Source organism: Triturus cristatus, chromosome 7 (assembly GCF_964204655.1).
Source record: "Triturus cristatus chromosome 7, aTriCri1.1, whole genome shotgun sequence".
NCBI classification, from domain to species: Eukaryota; Metazoa; Chordata; class Amphibia; order Caudata; family Salamandridae; genus Triturus; species Triturus cristatus.
The window spans coordinates 1172062903-1172087352 of record NC_140590.1 but is presented as its reverse complement, the minus strand read 5'-3'; the positions used below and the strand labels follow the sequence as shown (position 1 = coordinate 1172087352).

At 49.0% G+C, this 24450-nt stretch overlaps 1 protein-coding gene across 1 annotated transcript in view; it reads right to left on the bottom strand.

Annotated features, from left to right (window-relative positions):
- TBC1D10B (TBC1 domain family member 10B) overlaps positions 1-24450 on the bottom strand; it is a 339453-nt gene that overhangs the window by 179402 nt on the left and 135601 nt on the right. Inside the window, exons 2-4 of the mRNA XM_085618470.1 lie at positions 17587-17686; positions 16364-16471; positions 3662-3768 (exon numbers count right to left, since the gene is read on the bottom strand). Coding sequence (XP_085474596.1) covers positions 3662-3768; positions 16364-16471; positions 17587-17686 — 315 coding nt within the window. The remainder of the gene's footprint in view (positions 1-3661; positions 3769-16363; positions 16472-17586; positions 17687-24450) is intronic.

The following is a 24450-nucleotide window of genomic DNA, read 5'->3' as shown; positions in this document are numbered from 1 at the left end:
AGTCGGAGAATGTAACACTTCTGTGAGCAGGTTGGATTTGTACTCTACAGAAGGCAGCTGTAAATCCAAAAGCTCCGCTGCTTTCTTTATCACTACGTGATAGGGAGCCAACTCATGAGGTGGAGAAGACCTGGCAGATGTATGTTCCCACTCTGGGGTCGTATCCAGCCCACTGGCTTCCTCAATGCCCTCGAATTCGTCCGAAGAAGAATCAACCTCACCTTCTTCCACCTCTCGATATCTTCTTTCCTCCAACAACCTCTGGGCTTCCCTCCTCGACCGGATTCGGGGAACCGACGTCGGAGGAACCAGAGGAACCGGCGTCGACGGCGCCAGACACGGCGCAGATGGAGTCAGCCTCGACGTCTATGGAGTCGGCTTCGGCGTCGATGGAGCCAGTCTCGGCGTCGAAGGAGGCTCCGAAGCCTGTCGAACCTTCCGAGGTCGAATCGGATCCCCAGACGGCGCCGGAAACTGCCAAGAAGGCGCCATCGGCATAAAGGGGGCCTGAGCATACTGCTGTGGCACCCCCATTGTAAAGGCCATCGGACCCACGGGACCAGCTGGTGCTCCGGATGGGTAGGCCGCCCTATTAAAAATGCCATACATAGCATTCAAGAAATTAGCCGAATCCGTACCTGGGGCCGGGAACTGAGGCAAAGGAACCTCTTGTGGGGCCTCCGCAATATCCTCCACTGGAGCCTCCGAATCTTCAGGTACCGGAACCGACTCTTCCCGCTCCTCATGCATAGAAGCATCCGACTCCACACGAACCGGAGCCGACGTCTTAGACGGAGCCGAAGACCTCGTCGGAGACTGATTCGGAGTCTGCTTCCTCGAAGGAGAACCTTCCGGAGACCTTGAAGGCGAAGGAGAAGGAGACAAACCTTTGCTCCGATGTCGATGAGATGAAGCCGACCTCGACTTCGATTTCTTGGACTTCGAGGATCGACGTCTAGAATGTTTACTTTTTTTATGGTGTTTTTCCGACCTCGAAGTCGATGACTCTCTCTTCGATCTCTCCTTCTTCCTCCCTCTTTTTTCCTCACCAATCTTCTTCATGAAGAGCTTGGTCTTCCTTTCCTTGAGTGCCTTCGGGTTCATGCTTTTACAGCATCCGCACTCCTCCATATCATGTTCCGAGGAGAGACACAATAAACAATTCTGGTGAGGATCCGTAATCGACATCAGGCCTCCACACTCCCTACAGGGCTTAAAGCCCGACTTCCTAGTCGAAGACATAGTCGAATAAACAGAGATACACGACCAAACTACAAAGTAGCACTGGAGAAAAACCGTTGCGCGTCGAAGGCGCGGAAAAAAGGGAACTGACGTCATCACGCCGACGTGGGCTTCTTATGGCCCCGGTGACGTCGGAGTCGCGAGCGGAGCCGGTGTATTATGACGTCGACCACGTCGACGTGGAATGCTGGGGAAGAAAAGTTCCGTGGAATGCTGGCGCAGGGGATATTCACAAGGTGAGGAATCCACTGGCAGATGTATCCATCAGAAAAGGCGTTACGGAAAGTAAGTAACTTGTCCATTTGATGGAGACATCTAGTCGCAGATTCCTTACCTTTGAACAGATGCCCAAGCAATATCATTCCTTGGAGGAGGGACTGCGGACAAGCTTGGACCAGAAAGTCCTGCAAGACAGAACGGCCAAAGAAGCCTTTCCTGTGGACTTCTTAGTCGAGGCAGTAATGCTTGGTAAACGTGTGCAGGAATGCCCATGTTACTGTCTGACAAATGTTGAGGACTGGAACTCCACATTGCAACGCTGTGGCAGCAGCCTTCGCTCTGGTGGAATGAGCTCTTAAGCATTTAGGATGCTGTTTCCTTGCCAGAGTGTAGCAAATCTTGATGCAGAGGATGACCCATCGTGAGATTGTCCTCTTCTGCAACGCAGGACCCCCAACGTAACCTACAAAGAATTGGTCATCCACATGGAATTCTTTAGTGTGGGCAAGGCAGAACGACAACGATCTTTTTGGATCCAGAAGGTGGAGTCGCTCCTCTTCCTTTGAGGAATGCGGCAGAGCATAGAATGTGGGCAAGGTGACAGATTGCCCCACATAGAATGGTGTTACCACTTTCGGAAGGAAAGAGGCCCTAGTGCGAACCACCAACTTGTCAGGAAAGATTGTCAGGTAAGGACACTTGGATGACAAAACCTGCAATTCACTCGCCTTCCTGACTAAAAAGCCTGTTTTGATGGTAAGCAGCCAGAGGAAACAATTGTGCAAAGGTTCAAATGGAGCCCACATTAGGAAGGTGAGACACAAATTAAGGTCCCACTGAGGCATAAGGAAAGGGCAATGTGGGAAAATATGTACAAGTCCCTTGAGGAACCTATTTAAAATGGGAGATTTAAATAATGAGGGTTGGTCTAGCAGCCTCAGAAAAGCAGACAGGGCTGAAAAATACCCTTTTAGAGTGCCCAGAGCAGAGCCCTGCTGGGCAAGGGTTAAAATAAAAAACAAATTATCAGAAAGGGCAGCAGAAAGAGGGTCAATAGACTTTTCTGTACAATATATTACAAATTCGTTCTATCGGCAGGCGCAGACAGTCTTGATGGAGGGACACATGGCTACTACAGGATGAAGGTCAAATGATATCAACTGCCGCCGCTCAATCTCCGTGCAAGAAGGCGTAGAGTTGACAGGTTCAGGTGAAGAACCCTCCCCTGCGGCAGATGTTCCTCCCGAAAGGGCAGCCTGATCAGAGGAAAGATGCTCAGCTGGAGAAGCTCGGGATACCAGACTCCCCATGTCCAGTCTGGAGCCACAAGAAAGACTTGGGCCCGGTCGTTCCTCATCTTCTTGAGCACTCTGGCAGGAGTGGTATGGGCGGACAGGCATTCAGGAGGCCTGAGCTCCACTCGAGACGAAAAGAGTCTCAGAGTTAATCACATTGGAAATGTCAGCGCACAAAACTGCTGACATCGCGTGTTCTGGGTGGAGGCGAACAGATCTAACTAACGATCTCCCCACTGCTGAAAGAGGCCTGCACCAACTCCGGCTGGAGACGCCATTTGTGATCCGCTAGGCATCAATGGCTGTTTATCTGCCCTGGTGATCTGCGAACCTACAGGTGTTGTACCACCAGGGACATGCCCTGCTGATCCAGCCAAGTCCAGAGACGAAGGGCCTCTTGACAAAGGGTCCACGACCCCACCTGGCCCCGAATGTAGCAGTACCACAAGGGACAGCAGAACACAACAGTCCCATCTGTTCCTATCTGTTTACAGTCTATAGACTAGGGAATTTGTTGCATATTCATATGCACGTTCTTGTCCTTCCTTCCTTCCTTAATGCTGTGATGCAGCCTACTGGCTGTTCAAGTGTTCTACAATGCAACATATAAGGAAATAAATAATTTTGGTGTATTTTTCCTACCACTTCTGCCCATTTCACCAATACCTGAACACTTCATCGCACCAATTAGCCGTCTCCATTTGTTTCATAACTTTAAACAGCACCATAAATCTATTCATATACTACTGCATCTGTATAGTCCCAATCCCCCTTTCCCTACTACATTTACATCAGTGCAGCCCATGCAATTCTCTCCTCCGCTCATTCCGATTGCCCTCCAATCTAAAAAATATGTCCCTTGCGCGGTCTAATTCTACGTGCCTCACACATTCCGTTTTTCTCACCCATGTCCTCCTCTGGCTGCAAACATTTCATGGAAGGGAAATTGTCTGTGAAGATCTTTCTCAATAACGTCCAACCACTTAGGGTCTCCAGGGTTCCGCTCTAATTCCTGCAGGAGAAAAAGTGAAAACATTCTGTAAGTCCACTAGGCAACTAAACAACATATTAAAAAAGAAACGTTAATGAGAGACTAGCACAAATGACAACAAAACTCCAGAAAGGAAGACATGAGTAGTTCTGCCCAAGAGAGAGATCCGAGAGCATTTTTACAACGAATTGTATCTCTTCTAACAGACACACGCAAATTCATTAAACAAACAAAAAAAAGAAAACTGTTGCAATAAATTTATGGTTCAGGATTAAAAACTTTTCTTTTTTAAACTTAAACATGCACCATAAAGATAGCAGCGCAAAGCATAACTCACGAAACAGCCGAGCAAACCATAACCTCACCCTTGCATAACAAACTATAGAAATTAAATTTAAGTCGTTTGCAGGATTAATTGATCGTCATTACCGTTCTTTAACTGACTTGTTCCAGTGAATGTCCCCTGACCTTTGGCCATATGCAGTGGGGCTCGTACACTGGGTGTGGCCTAATGACTAGGCCTACAGCCAACCTAATGTGGACAGACAACCCTTGGCTGTACATGGCCTCTGCAACAGGTCAGAACCTTTGCCTACCCCTCTTACAGCAGCCACCTCAGTTGCACATGACCATCATCCGTGCATATCAGGGATTGGTAGGCTATGGCCAGGCCCTGCACAGAATACTAGCTGAGGCTAGCCATTGGGCTTCTGCAGCTGAGGAGTGCCATATGTGCTTTTGTTCCCAAGTATTCACAGATCCAGGGCCAGATTTGTGAATAAGGTACACCTAAGTGTGATCTGGGGACTCCAGGATCGTAACTACCTCAAGCCCCATAGAAATATTTAGTTTGATGCGGAAGGTCCATTTGTTGAACCTCCTTATGACCTAGTCATCCGGCTAGTCTCAGCCCTTAACATTATGCCAGAGAAAAGGCTGATGAGAGGCAACACACAGAATCAACACATTACAGTGCACACAAATCAAAGTTGATTCTGCAAGCATTGTGAGTTTTTGTTGCAAGTCTTTATTTTTCAAAGGTCCTTTGTATACATATGGAAAATAGCCAACGCGTTTCACCCTTCTCAAGGGCTTCTTCAGGGCAAAATAAGGTAACTAGATTTGTGTATCAGTGTATTGACTCCAGCAAAGAGTAATATTGCAGAATGTCCCTGTGGCCGGACATTGACTCCACAAATGAGGCCTAAAGTCAGTGATGAGTATCCTTGTATCCTCAGTCCAATTAAAACGTATGTTGCCTCCAAACGGCGAAGAAATAACTCTTAAGGAATTAGTAAGCCTCCAGTGTAGTCAGTAATAGTACTTGAGCAATACTGTTTCAGAGTACTGAATGAGCCTGTGTCCAGCAGCAGCAGCGGTACCGCTTGCAGAATTAACTTGGCTTTGTGTGCACTGTAATGTGTTGATTCTGTGTGTTGCCCCTCATCAGCCTTTTCTCTTGAATCTATTTGTGGCCATGTGGCAGCTGACCATTTGAGGTGGGCAATACGAGCTAAATGTACTTTTTGTGACTAGCCTAGGTGGTGCAGTTGTGATTTACCCTGCTGCCGTTTGCCTTTGTTGATACTAAACATTATGCCCAGTTTGTCTTAATCTGTCCTAGTGTGGTGCTCAATGTGTCACATTGTGTATAATGGTCACTGTGACAAAACTTTCTCTGTAATATTAGCCAATCTGAGAAAGTGTTTGATTTTGCAAATCCACAGCTGGGTTGGTGAATGTGCAGTGGATGATGGGAGGAAAAGCTCTCTCCTCCAATGGCACTCCTATAGTGTAAATGGATTTTGCAGATCCTCCAAGGATTCACAAATCCTCGATGGATCCAAAAATTAAAGGTCCAGAAAGCTCAGATTTTCAAAAAGACAATGTCTTTAAAACATGTGAACTGATTTACATTATACCAAGCACAATGCTAGTTTTTTCCATGTTTGGTGTAATTCTGTTCCCTTTTAGGAAACAGCCCTGAATTAGAGTTCAACAGACGGGTTACTCAGTCTCTAAGGTGATGGCTATTGCATCTGCTGAACTCTATATCAGGTCCAAAATACCTGTGGCAGTTAAAATGTGAAGCAATGCACAAAACTTGCCATGCAGATTCCAGAAAAACTGGAATAAATAAAAGCAGTCCCTGACACGTGTTTTGCTTTTATTAGAGCTCGTCAGAGAGACCTAGCTTTGCCCTGACACAAGGGAGTACCCAGTAGAAGAAAAAGCAATACCCTTTCGGGCTTACAGTGCCACATACATTATGCAAAAAAGGAAGTAGGGAACTCTGGGTAGTTTCCACATCTTTTGCTCCCTTCTGTCAGGACAAAGCTATGTCTTGCTGGTCTCTCTGATGAGCTCTAATAAGAGACTTGTATTAATTCCAGGTTGGCTTAGGTGCTATTCTACCAATCCAAAGCTGTAATGGTATGCCTTGAGTGTTAAAAGGCATTCGTAATTTTTCAGCTCTGCATGGATGGCTCTAGTTCAGGGGTCTCCAACCAATAGCTTGTGAGCTACTGTAGCTCTCCAGCTACCTCTGAGTAGCGCACCTGTGTGCAGACCAGCTTATTAAATTATTGCTTATTGAATTAATATACATATAAAAAAAATGAGATTATACAACAGTAATAATATTAGTAGCTCTAAATGAGTTTTATTGCACAGAAGTACCACGCAGTACAGAAAAGATTGGAGACCCCTGCTCTAGTTAATCCTATGCTTAAAGACGTTGCTGAAAAAATGGCAAAGGTCTTGGCCACTTTTCTGGCTTGGCGTGGATGGCGCTGTGCCGATACTATGCTTAAAAACTCTGCTAGAAAAACAGACATTTGTGGTGGGCAGTTTCAGAGTGTCAGTTGAGTTGTAGAGTGTTCCATATAAAGGAGCTGCTCGCCACTAAAAAAATTGAAAAAACAGACACATATATATGAATGTGTGTGTGTGTTTTATCTAAAATTCACAATGAAAATTGTGTGCAGAAAGTGCGTTTTGGGATCCCTTGTTTCTTTGCCCCTGCGTGCGGGATCACCCCTAAGCTTTCCAGGAAGGAGCAAGCGGAAGAAGAATAGTTTTTTAAAATGTTGTGAAGATTTGTCAAACTGCATCAAAGTTATTAGCAAAACAAAAAATGCTCTTCCTCGGGAAAGTATGCACTAACTATAAGTACACCGCATATATATTAAAACTGAAAGGCCTCGGCTAATACCAAACGTAAAAAGCCTACGAATTCCTTTAATGTGCTTCTAATACTCAGTAAATAGGATCTTTCCAATTGACTTGTGGGTACCTTGCCAGCTGGTGGCGGGACCGGGCACTGCATGCATTATTCAGGACATGCCTCTTTCCCTACGCACGTGGGTGACGATGGCAGTTCTCTTCTTTGAAGGAAGAAAAATGAGCATTGGCATAGCCAATAGGTCTTGCTTTTGTTACCTTATAAGTATTTAGTTATGCAGCACAACATCCTTGGTGCAACAGCATCAACTGTTGCATGGCCAAACACTTATAAGGTCCTGATGGACCCGGCCTCGTGGCGTGGTCTTAACCCTCTTGGATTGTGCTCGTCCCCCGCACCGGCCTACAAGGGCCGCCCTTTCAGGCCGCCAGGGACCCCTCCTCCCTTCGAGGCCCCCTTTGGATTGTACCCGTTTTCCTACACCCGCCTCAGCGGCCCCCTTTTCCAGGCCGCACAGGGACCCCTCATCCTTTCGGGGTCCCCCCCATGCTTGCTCCACGCACCAGCCCACGCAGCCCGGCTCCCTCCGGCCTCGGCCCCAGCGAAGCCCCGACATCGAGGCACCAAGATCTGGCCAGGGGGCACCGCATGGCCACTTCACCACTCCCGGAGGAGGAGAGTTTCGATGGGACCCCCCACCGTCCCTCAACACCTAGGTGCGATCGTCCTCCGGCCTCCCCGGGCCTGGCGCCTCTCCCGCTGGGCGTCTGGCCTCTCCCAGCCCGGCCTCTCCGCCCCCCCAGGCGCAAGGGTCCGGACATCAAAGGGCTCCAGACCTATATCTGGGGCAACCCCGCAATGGGACAGTAGTTGTATCCCGGAGTCAAGAGCCCTGCTGATGGAATCGCGGCTGACCCTACGGAGAAGAACTCTTGCTTGACACTATACCACGAGCCCTGCTGACTGCGTCGCGGCTCCACCTTATTGAGACAAGGAACCTCACGGAACATCGGGGCCCTGCTGACGCTGTTGCGGCCCAACCTCGCTGGAACCTCCCCCAGAGCCCTGCTGACGTCGTCGCGGCTCGAGCTGAACTGAAACACCATAAGAGCCCTGATGACCTAGTCGCGGCTCAAGCTCCACGAACTGATCGCCAGAGCCCTGCTGACGCCGTCGCGGCTCGACCCCTCCGAGACCTAGAGTCCCTCCAGCTTGAGGATCAAGAACTGGGCCTAAGGTACCCTCGTACCCAGCTGCTACTAAAGACTGTCCCGCTACCCCGTCCCTACCAAAGACTTTGAGACACTTGCGAATCCCTCGATCCCCCCTTGTATATATCGATAACCGTAACTTCCTAAATGCTGATAAAGAATTGCTCGTCTTGATAAACATCCTCGAGTCCTGTGTGGTGGTGTTACTGTGCTAGTACGGTATAGGAGAAGGACCTCTCCTAGGAGGCTTCTCAGCAGCGCTCGGCTACTTCGTACAGTGTGGGGGACCCCTGGGTGATCTCTCCGACTCCCCCGAGGACCGCCTTCCAACATTTGGTGGCCAGCGACGGGATCCGAGCCGAACGCAGATCGTGCAAGCAAGTAACCCACTCGCTATCCATCCAGACGAACAGAGACCATGAGCAACCAGGAAACCACCGCGACCATGGAGTTCCAACCAGAACGATTGGAAGAGTACACGCACAAAGAGTTAAAACAGTTCTGCAAGGACAAGGGCATTGCGACCACCGGCCTAGGTACCAAGGAAGAGATGCAGAAAGCCCTGAGAACCTGGATAGAGTCCGAGGCGGGTCCCTCCCAGAGTGAAGGTCCCCTGCCCCTGAATGCAGCCACGCCACCAGCACCGACCCCAGCGAACGGAGGGAGAAACAGCCTGGAAACCGGCCTCTCCGCGGAAGAAATACGAGAGCGGGAGAAGGTCCGGACCCATGAGCTAGAGCTCGCACGACTTTGGCTGGACGGCGAACTCCTGCTGGCCGAAAAGAAATTGGCCATGGAACAGCTACGGCTACAAGAGGAGATAGAGGAGAAGAAGCGGCATCGAGAGCTGGAGGAGAAAAGGCTGACCCTCGAACACGAGCGGGGCCTCAAAGAACTCTAGCTCAAGGCCCAGAAGGGGGAGACCGGCACCCCCAGCAATAGAGAAGCTCTGCCGCCCACCGAAGCCAAGGTCCATATTCCCAAAGATGTCGTCAAGGAGTACTATAAAAACGACGACATCCAGCAGTGGTTTAAGGCGTACGAGGTGGCCATGACCTCCCATCGGGTACCCCGAAAGGATTGGGGTGCCGGCCTATGGGGTCGGTTCCTTAGCGAGGGCCGAGACACCCTACTCCAGCTCCCGGAAGAGGGGATGACCTCGTACGACCATATGAAGGAGGCCCTGCTCACCCGCTATGGACTAACCGCGGAAATGTACCGCCAGCGTTTCAGAGACTGCAAGAAAATCCCCGGTACCACGTGGGTAGAGTATGTTGACTTTTTCAGCAGGGCCCTAGAAGGTTGGATCAAGGGGAGCAAGGTCACCACCTACGGGCAGCTGGTCGACCTCATTATTTGGGAACACCTCTCCAACAACTGCTTCGTGGAGCTAAGACAACACCTCCTCGACAGCAAGCTGACCGAGCCGCGGAAGCTCGCCGCCGAAGCCGATCGATGGGTCAACACCCGAGTCCCCGGAGCTCGATGGGGGAGTACCAGCGAAACCCCACCGGACCCCCCCGCCAGCGCGGCGGGGGAGGAGGGTCGAACAGGAATCGGGACATCCCAGCCGGGCCGCCCCGGAGTCCACCTCGGGGGCCTCCTCAGCAACACACCTCCCCGAACCTAGCCCGAAGAGGGACGACGCCAGCCAAAACCGGACCCCGGCCCACGATAACCTGCTACGGCTGCCAACAAACAGGACACTATGCCAGCGACCCTGCCTGCCCCCGGAACCGACGAAGTGGGACCAGCGGGCCCCCGCCCCTACAACTAGCGGCTGCCGCCCTGGGAGAAGGGGAGGAAGAGGAAGAATCCCTCGACGGGGGGTCCACTGAGTGGGAGCCGGCCGCCATGTCCCTGGTCTGCCTGGGCAGCCGAGAAATGGTGCCCTGAACACCCATCCCGAGCAAGACCCAGAAGTACCAACAGTGGGTCACTATCAATGGACGACGGGCCGAAGCCCTCCGTGACACCGGAGCCAGTGTCACCGCTGTCCGCTGCCACCTGGTGGCCCCCGAACAGATCCTGCCGAATGTGCTATGCCTCGTCCGGGCGGCCGACAACAGCGAGAGCATGTGCCAGGTGGCCCAGATTCCCTTCGAATGGGGAGGGGTGACGGGCATGCTGAAGGTGACTGTCCGCGACGACGCTCCGGTGGACTGCCTCCTGGGGATTGACCTCGAGAGTTCCCCCTGGGCTCAAGTGGAGCGGCGAAAACATCTCCGAATGCTAGGACTACCCGAATGGGCCTGCGCCACCACCCGGTCCATGGCCGCCCAGGCCCCCCGTTCGTCCATGGCCGCCGACACCGTCGAGCCCGAGGGGCCCATGCCACCACCTGCCTCCAGCGAGGAAGAAGCGGACACCGATGCCAGATCCACGGTGCCCCCCCCCGGACGAGATCGCCTCTCTCGGCACACTCCCGGAGCTTGCCCAATGGTGCCACGACGGGGGCCCCACCAGAGAACAGTTCTTGCAGGAACAGAAGACCTGCCCCTCCCTTGAAGGAGTCCGGCAGCAAGCGGCCTCGCAGGCCAACGGTGACCCGACCGGAACCCACTGGGTCTATTGGGCCGAAGGACTACTGTACAGCGAGCAGAAGATTGCAGAACTGGGGGCCAGTCGAGTGCTGGTGGTCCCCCTCCGATTCCGGGAGTTCCTCCTTAACCTGGCACATGATGTGCCCCTCGCCGGGCACCTGGGGCAGGACAAAACCTACAGCCGCCTGGTGACCCACTTCTACTGGCCCCGGATGCGGAGGGACGTGGACAACCACTGCCGGTCCTGCCAGACCTGCCAAGTCAGCGGCAAGACGGGGGGACGGGTCAAAGCCCCTCTCCAGCCCTTCCCAGCAGTCAACACCCCGTTCGAACGGGTCGGAATAGACATCGTAGGGCCCCTGGACCCCCGGACCGCCCTGGGTCACCGCTTCATCCTGGTCCTCGTAGACCACGCAACCAGGTACCCTGAGGCCATCCCGCTTCGAACTGTGACAGCCCCCGTATTGGGCTGGGCCTTAATGGGGATCTTCTCGAGAGTGGGGTTCCCCCGAGAAGTGGTGAGCGACCGAGGTACGAACTTCATCTCTAAATACATGCGGTCCCTGTGGCAGCAGTGCGGGGTCACATACAAGTTCACCACCCCCATACCACCCTCAGGGGAACGGACTGGTCGAGCGGTTCAACAGAACCTTAAAAGGCATGATCAAGGGCCTGGAAGAACCCCTACGGCGGAGATGGGATGTCCTGCTGCCGTGCCTCCTGTTTGCCTATTGGGAGGTGCCGCAGAAGTCCCTGGGATTCAGCCCTTTCGAATTGTTGTACGGGCATCCAGTCCGAGGACCCCTCAGCCTGGTCAAGGAGGGCTGGGAGACGAAGCCCCGAGATGCCCCTCCCGACGTCTACAGAAACCTCCTGACCCTACGAAACCAGACACGAAGGTTCCGAGCCCTGGCCGAAGCCAACCTCGAGGCCAGCCAAGAGGACATGAAAAGATGGTACGATCAAAACGCCTCTACCATCGAGTTTGAGCCGGGCCAGCAAGTCTGGGTCATGTCACCGGTTGACCCCTGCGCCCTCCAGGACACCTTCAAGGTGGTGGAAAAGAAGAGCCCTGTCACCTACCTGATCGACATGGAGTCCCCCCGGAACCCCCTCCGGGTTCTACACGCTAACCGGCTCAAACCCCACTTTGCCCGGACCGAACTAAGCCTACTGCTAGCGACCGGCGACGGGGGCGAAGGCGACTCCGAGCCCCTACCCGACCTCCTGCGGACCAGCGACCACGACGGGACCATCGAAGGCGTCCAACTCGCCTCCTCCCTGACCCCGGAACAGCACCACGACTGTCAGCAACTGTTGCAGCCCTTTGCGGCCCTCTTCTCCCTCACTCCGGGGGTGACTCCATGGTGTGTCCACGACGTCGACACTAGGAACAGTCCCCCCCGTGCGACACAGAGCCTACAGAGTACCCGAGCGGGTGCGGGCCTGCATCCAGGCTGAGGTGGCGAAGATGCTGGCCCTCGGGGTCATCAAGCCCTCCGACAGCCCGTGGGCCAGTCCCGTCGTCCTGGTGCCAAAGGCCGCCGCACCAGGCACCCCCCCGGAGCTACGATTTTGTGTGGACTACCGGGCCCTGAACGCTGTTACCAAGACCGATGCCCATCCTCTTCCCCGGGCCGACGAGCTCATCGACCGCTTAGGGGCAGTCCGCTACCTGAGCACTTTTGACCTCACCGCCGGGTACTGGCAGATCCAGCTCACCCCCGGTGCCCAAGAGCGATCCGCTTTCTCCACCCCTGATGGGCACTACCACTTTCGGGTGATGCCCTTCGGCATGAAGAACGCCCCGGTCACCTTCCAGAGACTAGTGAACAAGGTCCTGGCTGGGCTAGAGGCCTTCAGCGCGGCTTATTTAGATGACATTGCCGTATACAGCAGCCACTGGGCTGAGCACCTGGGGCACCTCAAAGCAGTCCTGGCCGCCCTCCAAAGGGCCGGGCTCACGATCAAGGCCAGAAAATGCCAGATAGGCCAAGGATCGGTGACCTATCTGGGCCATCAAGTAGGGAGCGGTCAGGTGGCTCCCCTCCAACCGAAAGTTGATGCCATCCAGGCGTGGGAACCCCCCACCACCCAGACAGCTGTCCGGGCCTTCCTGGGCCTCACCGGGTACTACCGGCGATTCATCAGAGACTATGGGAGCATTGTCGGCCCCCTCACAGAGCTCACGTCAAAAAAGCAGCCCAAGAAGGTACACTGGACCCCCCGCTGCCAGACGGCCTTCGAGACTCTCAAAACGGCGATGTGCACTGCCCCCGTGCTACAGGCCCCTGACTACAGCAAGGAGTTCGTGGTGCAGACGGACGCCTCCGAATATGGAATTGGGGCCGTCCTGTTCCAGGTAGATTCGGAGGGACTCGACAGACCCGTGGCCTTCATCAGCCGACGGCTGCTGCCCCGGGAGCAGCGGTGGAGCACCATCGAGCGGGAGGCCTTCGCTGTAGTGTGGGCCCTCAAAAAGCTCCGGCCCTATCTCTTCGGCACCCACTTCCGGGTCCAGACCGACCACCGGCCCTTGCGGTGGTTAATGCAAATGAGGGGCGAGAACCCCAAGCTGCTGCGATGGTCCATCTCGCTGCAAGGGATGGACTTCTCTGTGCAACACCGGCCCGGAAATGACCACGCCAGCGCCGACGGCCTGTCCCGCTTCTTCCGCCTCGACGAGGAGAACCCCCAAGGAAATGGGTGACTCTCCCTGCCTTCGGCTGGGGGGGGGGGACGCCTGTTGGACCCGGCCTCGTGGCGTGGTCTTAACCCTCTTGGATTGTGCTCGTCCCCCGCACCGGCCTACACGGGCCGCCCTTTCAGGCCGCCAGGGACCCCTCCTCCCTTCGAGGCCCCCTTTGGATTGTACCCGTTTTCCTACACCCGCCTCAGCGGCCCCCTTTTCCAGGCCGCACAGGGACCCCTCATCCCTTCGGGGTCCCCCCCATGCTTGCTCCACGCACCAGCCCACGCAGCCCGGCTCCCTCCGGCCTCGGCCCCAGCGAAGCCCCGACATCGAGGCACCAAGATCTGGCCAGGGGGCACCGCATGGCCACTTCACCACTCCCGGAGGAGAGTTTCGATGGGACCCCCACCGTCCCTCAACACCTAGGTGCGATCATCCTCCGGCCTCCCCGGGCCTGGCGCCTCTCCCGCTGGGCGTCTGGCCTCTCCCAGCCCGGCCTCTCCGCCCCCCCAGGTGCAAGGGTCCGGACATCAAAGGGCTCCAGACCTATATCTGGGGCAACCCCGCAATGGGACAGTAGTTGTATCCCGGAGTCAAGAGCCCTGCTGATGGAATCGCGGCTGACCCTATGGAGAAGAACTCTTGCTTGACACTATACCACGAGCCCTGCTGACTGCGTCGCGGCTCCACCTTATTGAGACAAGGAACCTCACGGAACATCGGGGCCCTGCTGACGCTGACGCGGCCCAACCTCGCTGGAACCTCCCCCAGAGCCCTGCTGACGTTGTCGCGGCTCGAGCTGAACTGAAACACCTTAAGAGCCCTGCTGACCTAGTCGCGGCTCAAGCTCCACGAACTGATCGCCAGAGCCCTGCTGACGCCGTCGCGGCTCGACCCCTCCGAGACCCAGAGTCCCTCCAGCTTGAGGATCAAGAACTGGGCCTAAGGTACCCTCGTACCCAGCTGCTACTAAAGACTGTCCCGCTACCCCGTCCCTACCAAAGACTGTGAGACTCTTGCGGATCCCTCGATCCCCCCTTGTATATATCGATAACCGTAACTTCCTAAATGCTGATAAAGAATTGCTCGTCTTGATAAACATCCTCGAGTCCTGTGTGGTGGTGTTACTGTGCTAGTACGGTATAGGAGAAGGACCTCTCCTAGGAGGCTTCTCAGCAGCGCTCGGCTACTTCATACAGTGTGGGGGCCCCCCTGGGTGGTCTCTCCGACTCCCCCGAGGTCCGCCTTCCAACAGGTCCCAAAGGCGAGACCTATTGGCTATGCTAATGTTCGTTTTTAAGTGGCCATGAGATAATAGCTGCCAGGTTTCCTTGTCTATGTGGTCACAAGGGTTTGCTAGTACCTCAGTCTGCAGAAGCCAATCTCCGCTCCTTTTTTTAGTCTGGGCTTGTAAAATACTTTATTTTCCCCAGCATCATGTAATTCAAGCTCTCCCTTAAGGACCTATTGGCTTTGCCAATAAAACAGTGTATTTTGAGGATGCTGTACAACGTGCCAAATGGGGGAAAAATGCACAATGATGCAGGAGCACCTTTCGGTATTTGTATCATAACCTGTACACCTACAAAATGACGCAGTCACCATTTTTGTTGTATTTATCGATCCGATATGGATTGGTAAAATAAAAACCATGAAAAAGAAACGCCACAAAAGCCAGAAGTGTCCGCAGCAATTTGCTTAATTAAAAATGAAATATATTTTATTTAAAAGAGGGTGGGAATGGAGCAACGAAGGAGCGAATGGGAGAAGTAACAGAGTGGGAGTGGGAGGCTAAAAGCATCAGATAAGGAGAAAGCACATGGGGTTGGGGCGAACCACATGAAGGATAAAGCAACATGGGGTAGGGAGGGAATGTGTGTGCATGTGTCGGAGGGGGTGGGGGAGGCGTTGGGGGAGATAAGCACAGAAGAGATTTTATAACACGGAGATAGAAACAGAGCGTGGGGTGACGTGTGTTTTGTTTTTGTTTGTTTTTTGGGCAGGGGCTTACAACTTAATAAGAAAAACGCATTGTTTCCAAATCTTCATGGCATCAACCTGAAACAAGCATTGGCCGCGCGGCCGTGAAAGCAAAAGTCATCGCGATCGCGATGAATGCGATCGTGATGACGCGCTCTGTGCAAAGCACGCAAGGGATACGCGCGCAGAAGTTATAGGAGAGGCGGAGTGTGGCGCGCGCACTTGTGCGCGTGACCGCAAGCTGGTGGCCGCTTTGGTAGCACTTCGAGAAGCCGCTTACAAAATGTCTCGCCAGAGCAGCGCATGCGCTGCCTCAGGCGAGACCTAAAAAAGCCAATCGAAGAGTTAAACTTTTGGCCTGGGGGGTTGGAGGGAGGGCATTGATAACAGAAATATTCTAGGGCATAAGATAAATAGTTGCCCTTAGCGGTAACTTTAGTCTACTGTTAAGCCCTACTCTTTGCTAGTATCGACTTGTGGCTAGATTCTACAGCATGTGAGAATGAGACAAGCAGGTCGGGAAGCCAAAAGTTGAAAATGGGAAGACACCATGGATTAAACAACCTTTTTTTCTACAAATCTAGTAATGGTATTCTCAAGATGGGAAATGTCCTATGCTCAAAATTATTTGCTGACACGTAAGCACATTTCAAAAGAAATTTAAAAAATGTAAAAACAAGTAAACAAAACACCCACACTTACCTCAGGGCACTCAGAATTCTTAACGTTCACAGAATAATTCAAACCTTTGACAGAGGCCTTGATTAACACAAAGGGTCAAACCAAACAAGAAATGGTTGACGCCTACATAAACACCAGAAGCATATTAGCGACAGCAATATGGATGGCATGGGTGCTGCAGATACCTTAGACTCACGGTAATTGAGATCTAAATCACATTTTCTAATTATTTCAGCATCTACTTTAGAAAATACTACCACTTCCACTAAATAAAATGCACTGCTTCAACCACGTATTAGCCCCATATCATCTTTCCAGCACGTACCTCAAACTTTCCTGGGTTCCTCTCAATAAGCGCTGTGCTGTTAGACAGGTACTGCCATGCCTTGGCACGTAGAGAAGATGGAATTCCTTTTCGACATCTCAGCTTCACCTACAATCGATTAAAAAGCTAATAAAAATCGAGCAAACACAAATAAATGCATACAGGGAACCAATCAGAGAGTGAAAGGTTAAAGCAAATAGGTCTTGCCTTTTGCATCTATTGGTTTTGCCAATTCTGTAGGCAATTAGCCAAAGTATTAAAATAAAATAAATAAAAAGCAAAAAGGCTTTAGCTGCCACTGAACACGTAATTTCGTAGGGGTGCACGAATGCCTGCACATACGAAATGAGGCAGTGACATTTTTTTTTATTTACCAAAATATGAAATTACACTAGCACAAAAGTGCTTTTGGCAAAGCTGAGGGTTGGTCAGAAATGTGCTGTCTTGCTCTCCAAACTAAAAATGGGCACACGGTGAAGCGGTGCAATGGAGGTGCGGTGGGGGAAACGGAGTGGATGGAGAAGGCAGAGAAAAGCAGTACACAAGGGAAAGAACAACATAGAGAGGCAGATTAGTTTGGCATGGGAGAAGCACGTAAGAGAGTGAGCTATACAGGACGAGTATTTCAGGAGAGAAGAGAAGGACATGAGGGAGAGAGCTGGAAAGCACATGCACTCTTATTAAGTGCTTAATCAACAAGTAAAAATTATTTCCATAAAGTTAACAGTGGAAGGATACAAGTCAGCCAATCTAAAGGATGGCAAATGCTCCAGGGGAGGGACAAACACAAGAAGAAGAAGTCATTGAATAAGAAGCAAGCAAATAAGAGTGACTAAAAAGTAAACCAACGGTGAACAATGGATGGGCTGCAAGTCCACAGTAGGTTTTTAGTAAGCCAACAAATGACTTTAACTGTTACTGTCTGGTAGGAGAGACCTAAAAATGAAGAGTACCATTGCATAAAGACGGGTTAGCAAGCATAACTGCTGCATTAACTAAACATGTCACTTGTCTACATAAGACACTGTTTATTATTTTTAATGACTAGCTTGCTATGTCTTCTCAAAAAGGTGCTTGACAGCGAATCCTCATCACTGCTGAGTCAACGTCCCTTCCAGCCACCCCCAAGGTGAAGTGTGGTGAAATCTCTCGTTTATGGCTAGTAGTCTCCATATACCCCAGCCTCTTTCACTGGATATATGGGTGCTACATTCCACATTTACCTTCTGGAAGCGGCGCGACACCCACTTGTCCCAGTGTTTAAACATGTCCAACCATTTCAGCTCTCTCTGGCGAGCCACTTCCACCGACAGCGAAGACTCCCTGAAAGGACAGAACAGATCAATCAATTGAAAGGCCACATTGTTAAACTCATTTCTGTAAAACACTTTCATAAGGCAAGAATCACATTAATAATAAAAAAAATATCTTCCCCAAAAAATGATATATTACATACTGTGCATTAACTGTAAATCAGATGTTATTGCAACAGGGCCCAGTACCGAAAGCATGCTTGCTTACGGACTACAAATAGCAAAATATACTGTTGGAACACATTAAAAAAATGCATGCGAGAAAGGTCTCTATAAAAAGAAATTAAGATTTGAATGTGTAATGAAACCGTACATTATGCCTTTAACTGTACAAAGGATAAATCTGGACATTGCACCTAGGTCCCTAAGGTTTGGCGTTGCGCCACAGGCGTTGATATATAGTATGGATGAGAAGATTTTGTTTTGTATCTGAAGGGAGCAGTACCAGTATCTCAGTTTTGAAGTGTATGTTGGTATCAACACAATGGTTAGCCTGCTGGACGCCTTTCTCAAAGCAAAGCACGCATTAGGCTCACAGCAGCAATAGTAAACCATGACTCCATCTACAGATTGATTAATTAAGAGAGCAAAATAATTGGTTTACTCCCGAGTGGGATATAAAGGATCTGGTGGGAGCAAGGCAGAGGACAGACCCTACTTACACCGCATCTGGAGAATATCTAGGCAGGTTGGACGAGGATGTTCGAATTTGATGTCACCATAAACTTTGTTCGATGTAAACAGGATAATAGAAGGGGTGCATGCAGGATAACTGAGTTGTCACTATGCTGAAAATGCCTTGGGTGTGAGGGAATGATATACATACGGATTTCTGCAATGTATAACTAGAGAAGCAGAGTTTTGCAGGAGGTACATAAGCATGTACGCTTCAGAGAATTCATGATATCCTCTCATAATCTGAAAATGTGTGTTTAAGACAGGTTTCCGCTATGATGAAGTGCAACTATTCAGAAACTACTTACCCCTAAGCAGGACAATAGGAGGACGACTACCCCAACGCTAAATTGTGTATGTTTTTAATATTTCATTACTTCTCGTTTTTTTCCTTTAATACACAGTCTAACAATTCCAAATGTATGTAGTATGCCTAATGAGCTTACCAATAATGGACAGAGTACTCAAAATAAAGCCTCCAGAACTGAGCACAAGCCTATAGATGAGGCCTTGAGAACTGTAGCTCTCTCCAAACGTGGCTGTCCAATGAGGCATCCAGAACTGGAAACAGGGCACAGGTGTCCAATAGAACTGAACACAATTCTGCACAAGGCAAAGAACGCCACGGAGTTACACTTGTGTGCTGGGTTGGCAGTCTTTATAGACAGAGGAAAAGGCAGTTCTTTGAGGGATTTCAAAGTTCATTTTGAGGAAGCAAAGAGATTGTAGAGGGATGGGTATATTCCGAAAGGCTACAGGGAAACTGGACACTTCACATTCCAAGTACAACACTCCTTTTGAAGATTATGTAAAGGTCTGTCTAAAGGATGTTTATCAGGGTAATATTTCTTGATTGTTCGACTAAATAGAAAATAAACAATTTTAAACCCTTTGTTTCTGGCCCTGTTTCTGACTGCATTTACTAGGTTTTCACATACTTCACTCTATTAAGGCTTCACTTTCACACAACAGATCTTCACAATAGTTTTTGTTTTATGAGGGCACTTAAAGAGTTGACTGCCGCCTTCAACAATGTGGACCATCCTACACTACTATCCACTCTAAACACTACAATAACAGAGTCCACACATGAATAGCTAAGCTTTTACCTTTACCAATAGTTTCTCAATTGCCCTTGACTCCAGATATCGAAAACCACCCAACTTGTACTGGGCGTCCCACAAGGCTCTACCCTTGGCCCTCTCCTTTTCTCATTCAACACCACCTTTCTTGGGGGCATTATCACATCGTTTGGGTTCTCTGACCATCTTTACTCTGACAAGACCCAAATCACCTTCACTTTTTCAGACTTTGTCAATGTTCGTTCAATGATCCGAAATGCTTACCTCCTCTAAAACAGAAGTGCTGTGTTCTCCCTTCACTGGCAACTGTACTAACGGTAATGCATTGCTATACAAATCTCTATTATAATAAGTTAGGTGAACTCTAAAACCAAACAGAGCATTCTAGATGTGACTTTCAGACTAGATCAATTCTATAGACGAGGACTCCCCGACTGGCTGCACTATGCCATTCGAAATCTCTACACATAGTAGAAATATTTCAGGCAAAGTCAATGCAAAAACTGGAGGTGAGCACCCAGAATCGGTCATACTACTAACAATTAAGAGACTGCTATAACTGGAATTAGATGTTCTAGAACAGAACATAACACTAGAAGTTAGTCTACATAAATAGAATTGAGATGTACACTCTAAAACTGGAAACAATACTCTAGATTGGCCTCTAGCAGTTAGTCTTCCAAAGCTGGGCAAAATAGGCCACAGGGTATCTGCAGAACCAGACACAGTGTTACAGACGTGGCAGCCAAAACTGTAGAACTGGATTCGTTCTAAAGGATGTGGCTTGTAGGCAGAGTAGCAATACTTTAGGTGAGGCATTGAGAACTTAACACAAAACTCCAGGAGAGGCCTCTTAACAAACTAACATTTGAAATGAAATGCTGTGTTGTAGTTACGGTCTTCATACAAGAGGCTGAAGCCACTAATTTATTTCAAGGTAGGCCCCTAGTCTCAAGTCACAGCAGGTAGGTCCTGACAGGGGTCCATCCTCCCCTGCAGCTATCCCCCATCTCCTAGCTTCCGTTCCATACCACACAATAACATTTTATCATTCTCTTGTCGTATTCCAGACATCAGCTCAGACATACAGGGAATGTAGACACACAAGATACTACACACCTCTCTTTCCTATAAACGATAAAACAAAGAACAACTGTTCCATTGCATGTACAGTACAGTGACAGTTATTTACAACCACTCAATTTCCAACATGTCTAGCTTACACATTCATCCAACAACACCTTGTTACACTCCCCAATCTCCACAGAGACAGAAAGACAACAATCGCAGAAACTCTGTGACGGGTCAAGCCACGAGGTTCCCAAAACATCACACCAAGCAAAAAATGAGACAACTAAGTTGCAACTACCAATGCAAAACGTGCAAGTCTTGTGACCTCCTCAGACATGAGGTACTATCACTGTCAAACGGTTCCCACTAGAAAATGTAGGATTGCGTATTAGGACAACAAGACTTAAAAATGCAGGGACTAAGTCCATCTACACCATCAGAAAACTGTTGGCTCAATTCTTAGCTAGCTCACAGTGCCTCACCCGAACCCTTAACCCTTCTGGGATAGCAGGTGATTTGGCTACCTCAAACATGCGATTATAAGGTAGATAAAACAAAGGAAAGTAACAAGCATTATGAACATGGTGAAAAGAATAAACAGTCCAACCATAGCAGTCTGATTCCTATATAACGATATTCCTACCTAATGTTACCTCTACTCTGAGAGTAAAGTGGGTGCGCCCTCTGACTGATCTCTTAGGATAGCCCGAGACCCCATTCCTGAGTGACTGGTCTAGAGTTGGATCGACAGTCCCTTTCTGCAGGATCAGCAGGGAAGAACAGCATTGGCAGAGCTGCAGGTCGAACACGACATTCGTCCCAGGGCCGTTGTTGGCTGGAGTGCCACCTCTGACCCACGAAGGGACAGTGCACTGTTTATATAATAAAACCACCATGCCAGAGTTACAGCTCTGATGCAATGATGCGTCTGGATGTTACAAGCAGTCTCTGACCGGACTACACATGTACCTGGATATCTTGCTATATGTTTGTAGTCTTGAATGAAGAGTACAGATTATGAATCAGGAATGGATTTTTAAAAACAAGCAGCATGTGCAGCATTACTTAGAAACATTGTGAAAACAACAAAATATGTTAAAGGTAACAGGACTAAAATGGAGTCTGCTAAAATGAGTAAAATGTAAAACGAAAAGGAGAACAAAGTGGGCCCAAGAGGGCTTCATCACACCACGCCAGGTGTGCGCATGCACAATGACACCTTACAACATTTATGCACACAGAACTTATAGTCAAGGATGCACAGTCCTTTATTAGCCAGGTCAAGGAACCTGCAAGATTCCTTCAATGTGTTCCTCATAAAAAATACAGGGAATGGGGAAACACAGGATACAACTTGTGTCTACATCAGTTAAACAGAAAAAAACATTACCCATGATGAAGAAATACAGAAATGGATTTGATATAGACTCCTGGCCGGAACACAGTACTTCAAATTACTCCAGAAATGGACATTGACAGCAGATGCAACATATCTAGACTTAGTAGCAACGTTTTAGGTGAGGCATCAAAGGGCAGAATTTATCAGTGGTGGTCTCTAGAAATTGACAAAATTTGTAAAGTACTACAGTCACTTCAAGACTGGATAGGACCCTGCCTGTGAACAAGAGCTCCGGATATTGTGAAAAGGATGGCCTCCAAAACTAATAGGCATATTTCAAGGAGGCATCGCAAATTAAGCACAAAACTCCAGATAGGTCTACAGGCACTAGAATCATTCTAAATGAGGCTTTTACAAGCTGACTCCAGGGCTGCAGAATTCACCAGAAAAAAACATCCACAATTAAGACAAAAATCTCTATACAAATTCTCAACACAGGACAATACTCTCAAATCAGGATTTCACACAGTACTCTCCATCATGCCTCCAAAACAGATTACAATACTCTTGATACTCCCAATAAATATGCCATCAGCAGCCTCTAGAAATGGACCCAGCACTCCAAAATCGAGTTCCAGAACTGGTCAATCTTTTGATGGAACCGTCACACAGCACAAAAGAGATGGCCTCTAGAACTGAATGTAACAGTGTTAATGATTCCTCCAGAACAGGACAATACTGTAGATGATCCTTCCAGAAGGGATGGGATAAACTATTAGAGAACTGCTCATTCCAAATGAAAAATTCCAGGATAGGACGGCATACTCATGATAACGGTTCAAGTGTTGGACACAATGCTCTACATGAGCCCAGTGGTTACAATACTCCAGATTTAGGCCTAACAACACTGCAGATACAGGCCTTGATGACTGCACATGGCATGTCAGGGGAGGCCTCTAAACTGAACCACCACCCCTCCTATGAGGTCACCAAGGCAATACTAAAGAGGTTACGTGTCCTATAGATGTGGCCCCACAACTTAAAGTACATGGCCAAAAGAACCAGGAATTCCAGACGAGGACTGCATAAATGAATATAATATACCAAATGAAGGCTTCAGAGCTGAATTAATACTCCAGGTAATGCCTCCACCACTAAATATTATGCACAAAACAAGGCTACCAGAACTGAATGTAATACATTAGTTGATACAACCCGGAACTACACAAAACGACAAGAAGGCATATCAAACTGAACTCAGTGCTTAAAGACGACTCTGGATCTTGAAAACACTACAGATGAGGCCTCCAGAACTTGACACAACAGTCCATATAAGGCATCCCGTACTGGACATAAAACCCCAGAAATTTCCTCTCGAAATGTGCAGAAAATGTTTGAATTGGGCTCAAAACATAGCTACAATGAATGCCAGATGTTACCATGTATATCTTTACAACGTGATACTTAACAATGCATGTAGTACAATGCGTTGAACTTTACAACACACATTTTTACAATGTTGTACATTACCAACCAAAAGTGCGTTATATATATATATATATATATATATATATATATATATATATATATATATATATATATATATATATATATATATTACATACACTTTTCTAATAAAATATTGAGATATCTGGACACATCACATTTATCACCCATGTCATACATAATATTACCTAGGAGTAATTTCATTCCTATATGTTAAAAGTGCTTATGTGCGACATAAAGCTGGTAATACATAAAAAGTATGGAAAAGAGAACGTGAGACAGGCAACTGACCATCACTGGATCAATATAAAGCCATTTACGAACCAATTTGTGTGGCTACTTCTTCCCCATTGTTCATGCCATTGGGTATTCTAGTATTTAGGTCAATTATGTACCATGATTCCAGAATGAGAAGCTGTTTTTCTCTATCGCCCCTCCCCCTGGTATGTTTTATGATTCGATCGATCCTAAAGAATTGTATTAAATTCCAGTTGCTGTTTTGTTTGTCGTGAAAATGTCTTGCCACGGGGTAACTGAAATCCTGATTGGTTATGGCACGCAAGTGCTGAAGCACTCTTGTTTTTAGTTGTAACGTGGTACTGCCTACGTACCTTAAGCCACAAGGGCACTCCAAGATATATACTGCAAAATCAGAGGTACATGTTATTAATTTACACAAATTTGTTTGGAATTCCTATGGCTCCTCTTTTTACAGGCTTTACATGAATTGCATTAAAAAAAATTGGTCTCCTAGCCACGAGGTAGATGTGGGGTTTTCTTGATAGCTATGGACTAACCTATCCCTTAATGATCTTGGTTTTCTGCAAGAGGTGAATCACCTATTGCTCTGCCCATCACTGGATCAGTTTTCAAAAGACCCCAATGGAGTTTGAAAATTCGTTTGAAGTGATTAGATCTTTTATTGTAGGCAGTAATCAATCTGGGAGTCGTAGCGCATTGTTTGTTCTTCCTGGTCTTGTTACCACCAAAGAGAACATCGTCCTGTGTCATACCTTGAATTTTCTTTTTGGCCTGCAATAGTATTTTATTGGTATAGCCTTGTAGTCTGAATCTTTGTTCCATATTGTTCTGTTCATGGAC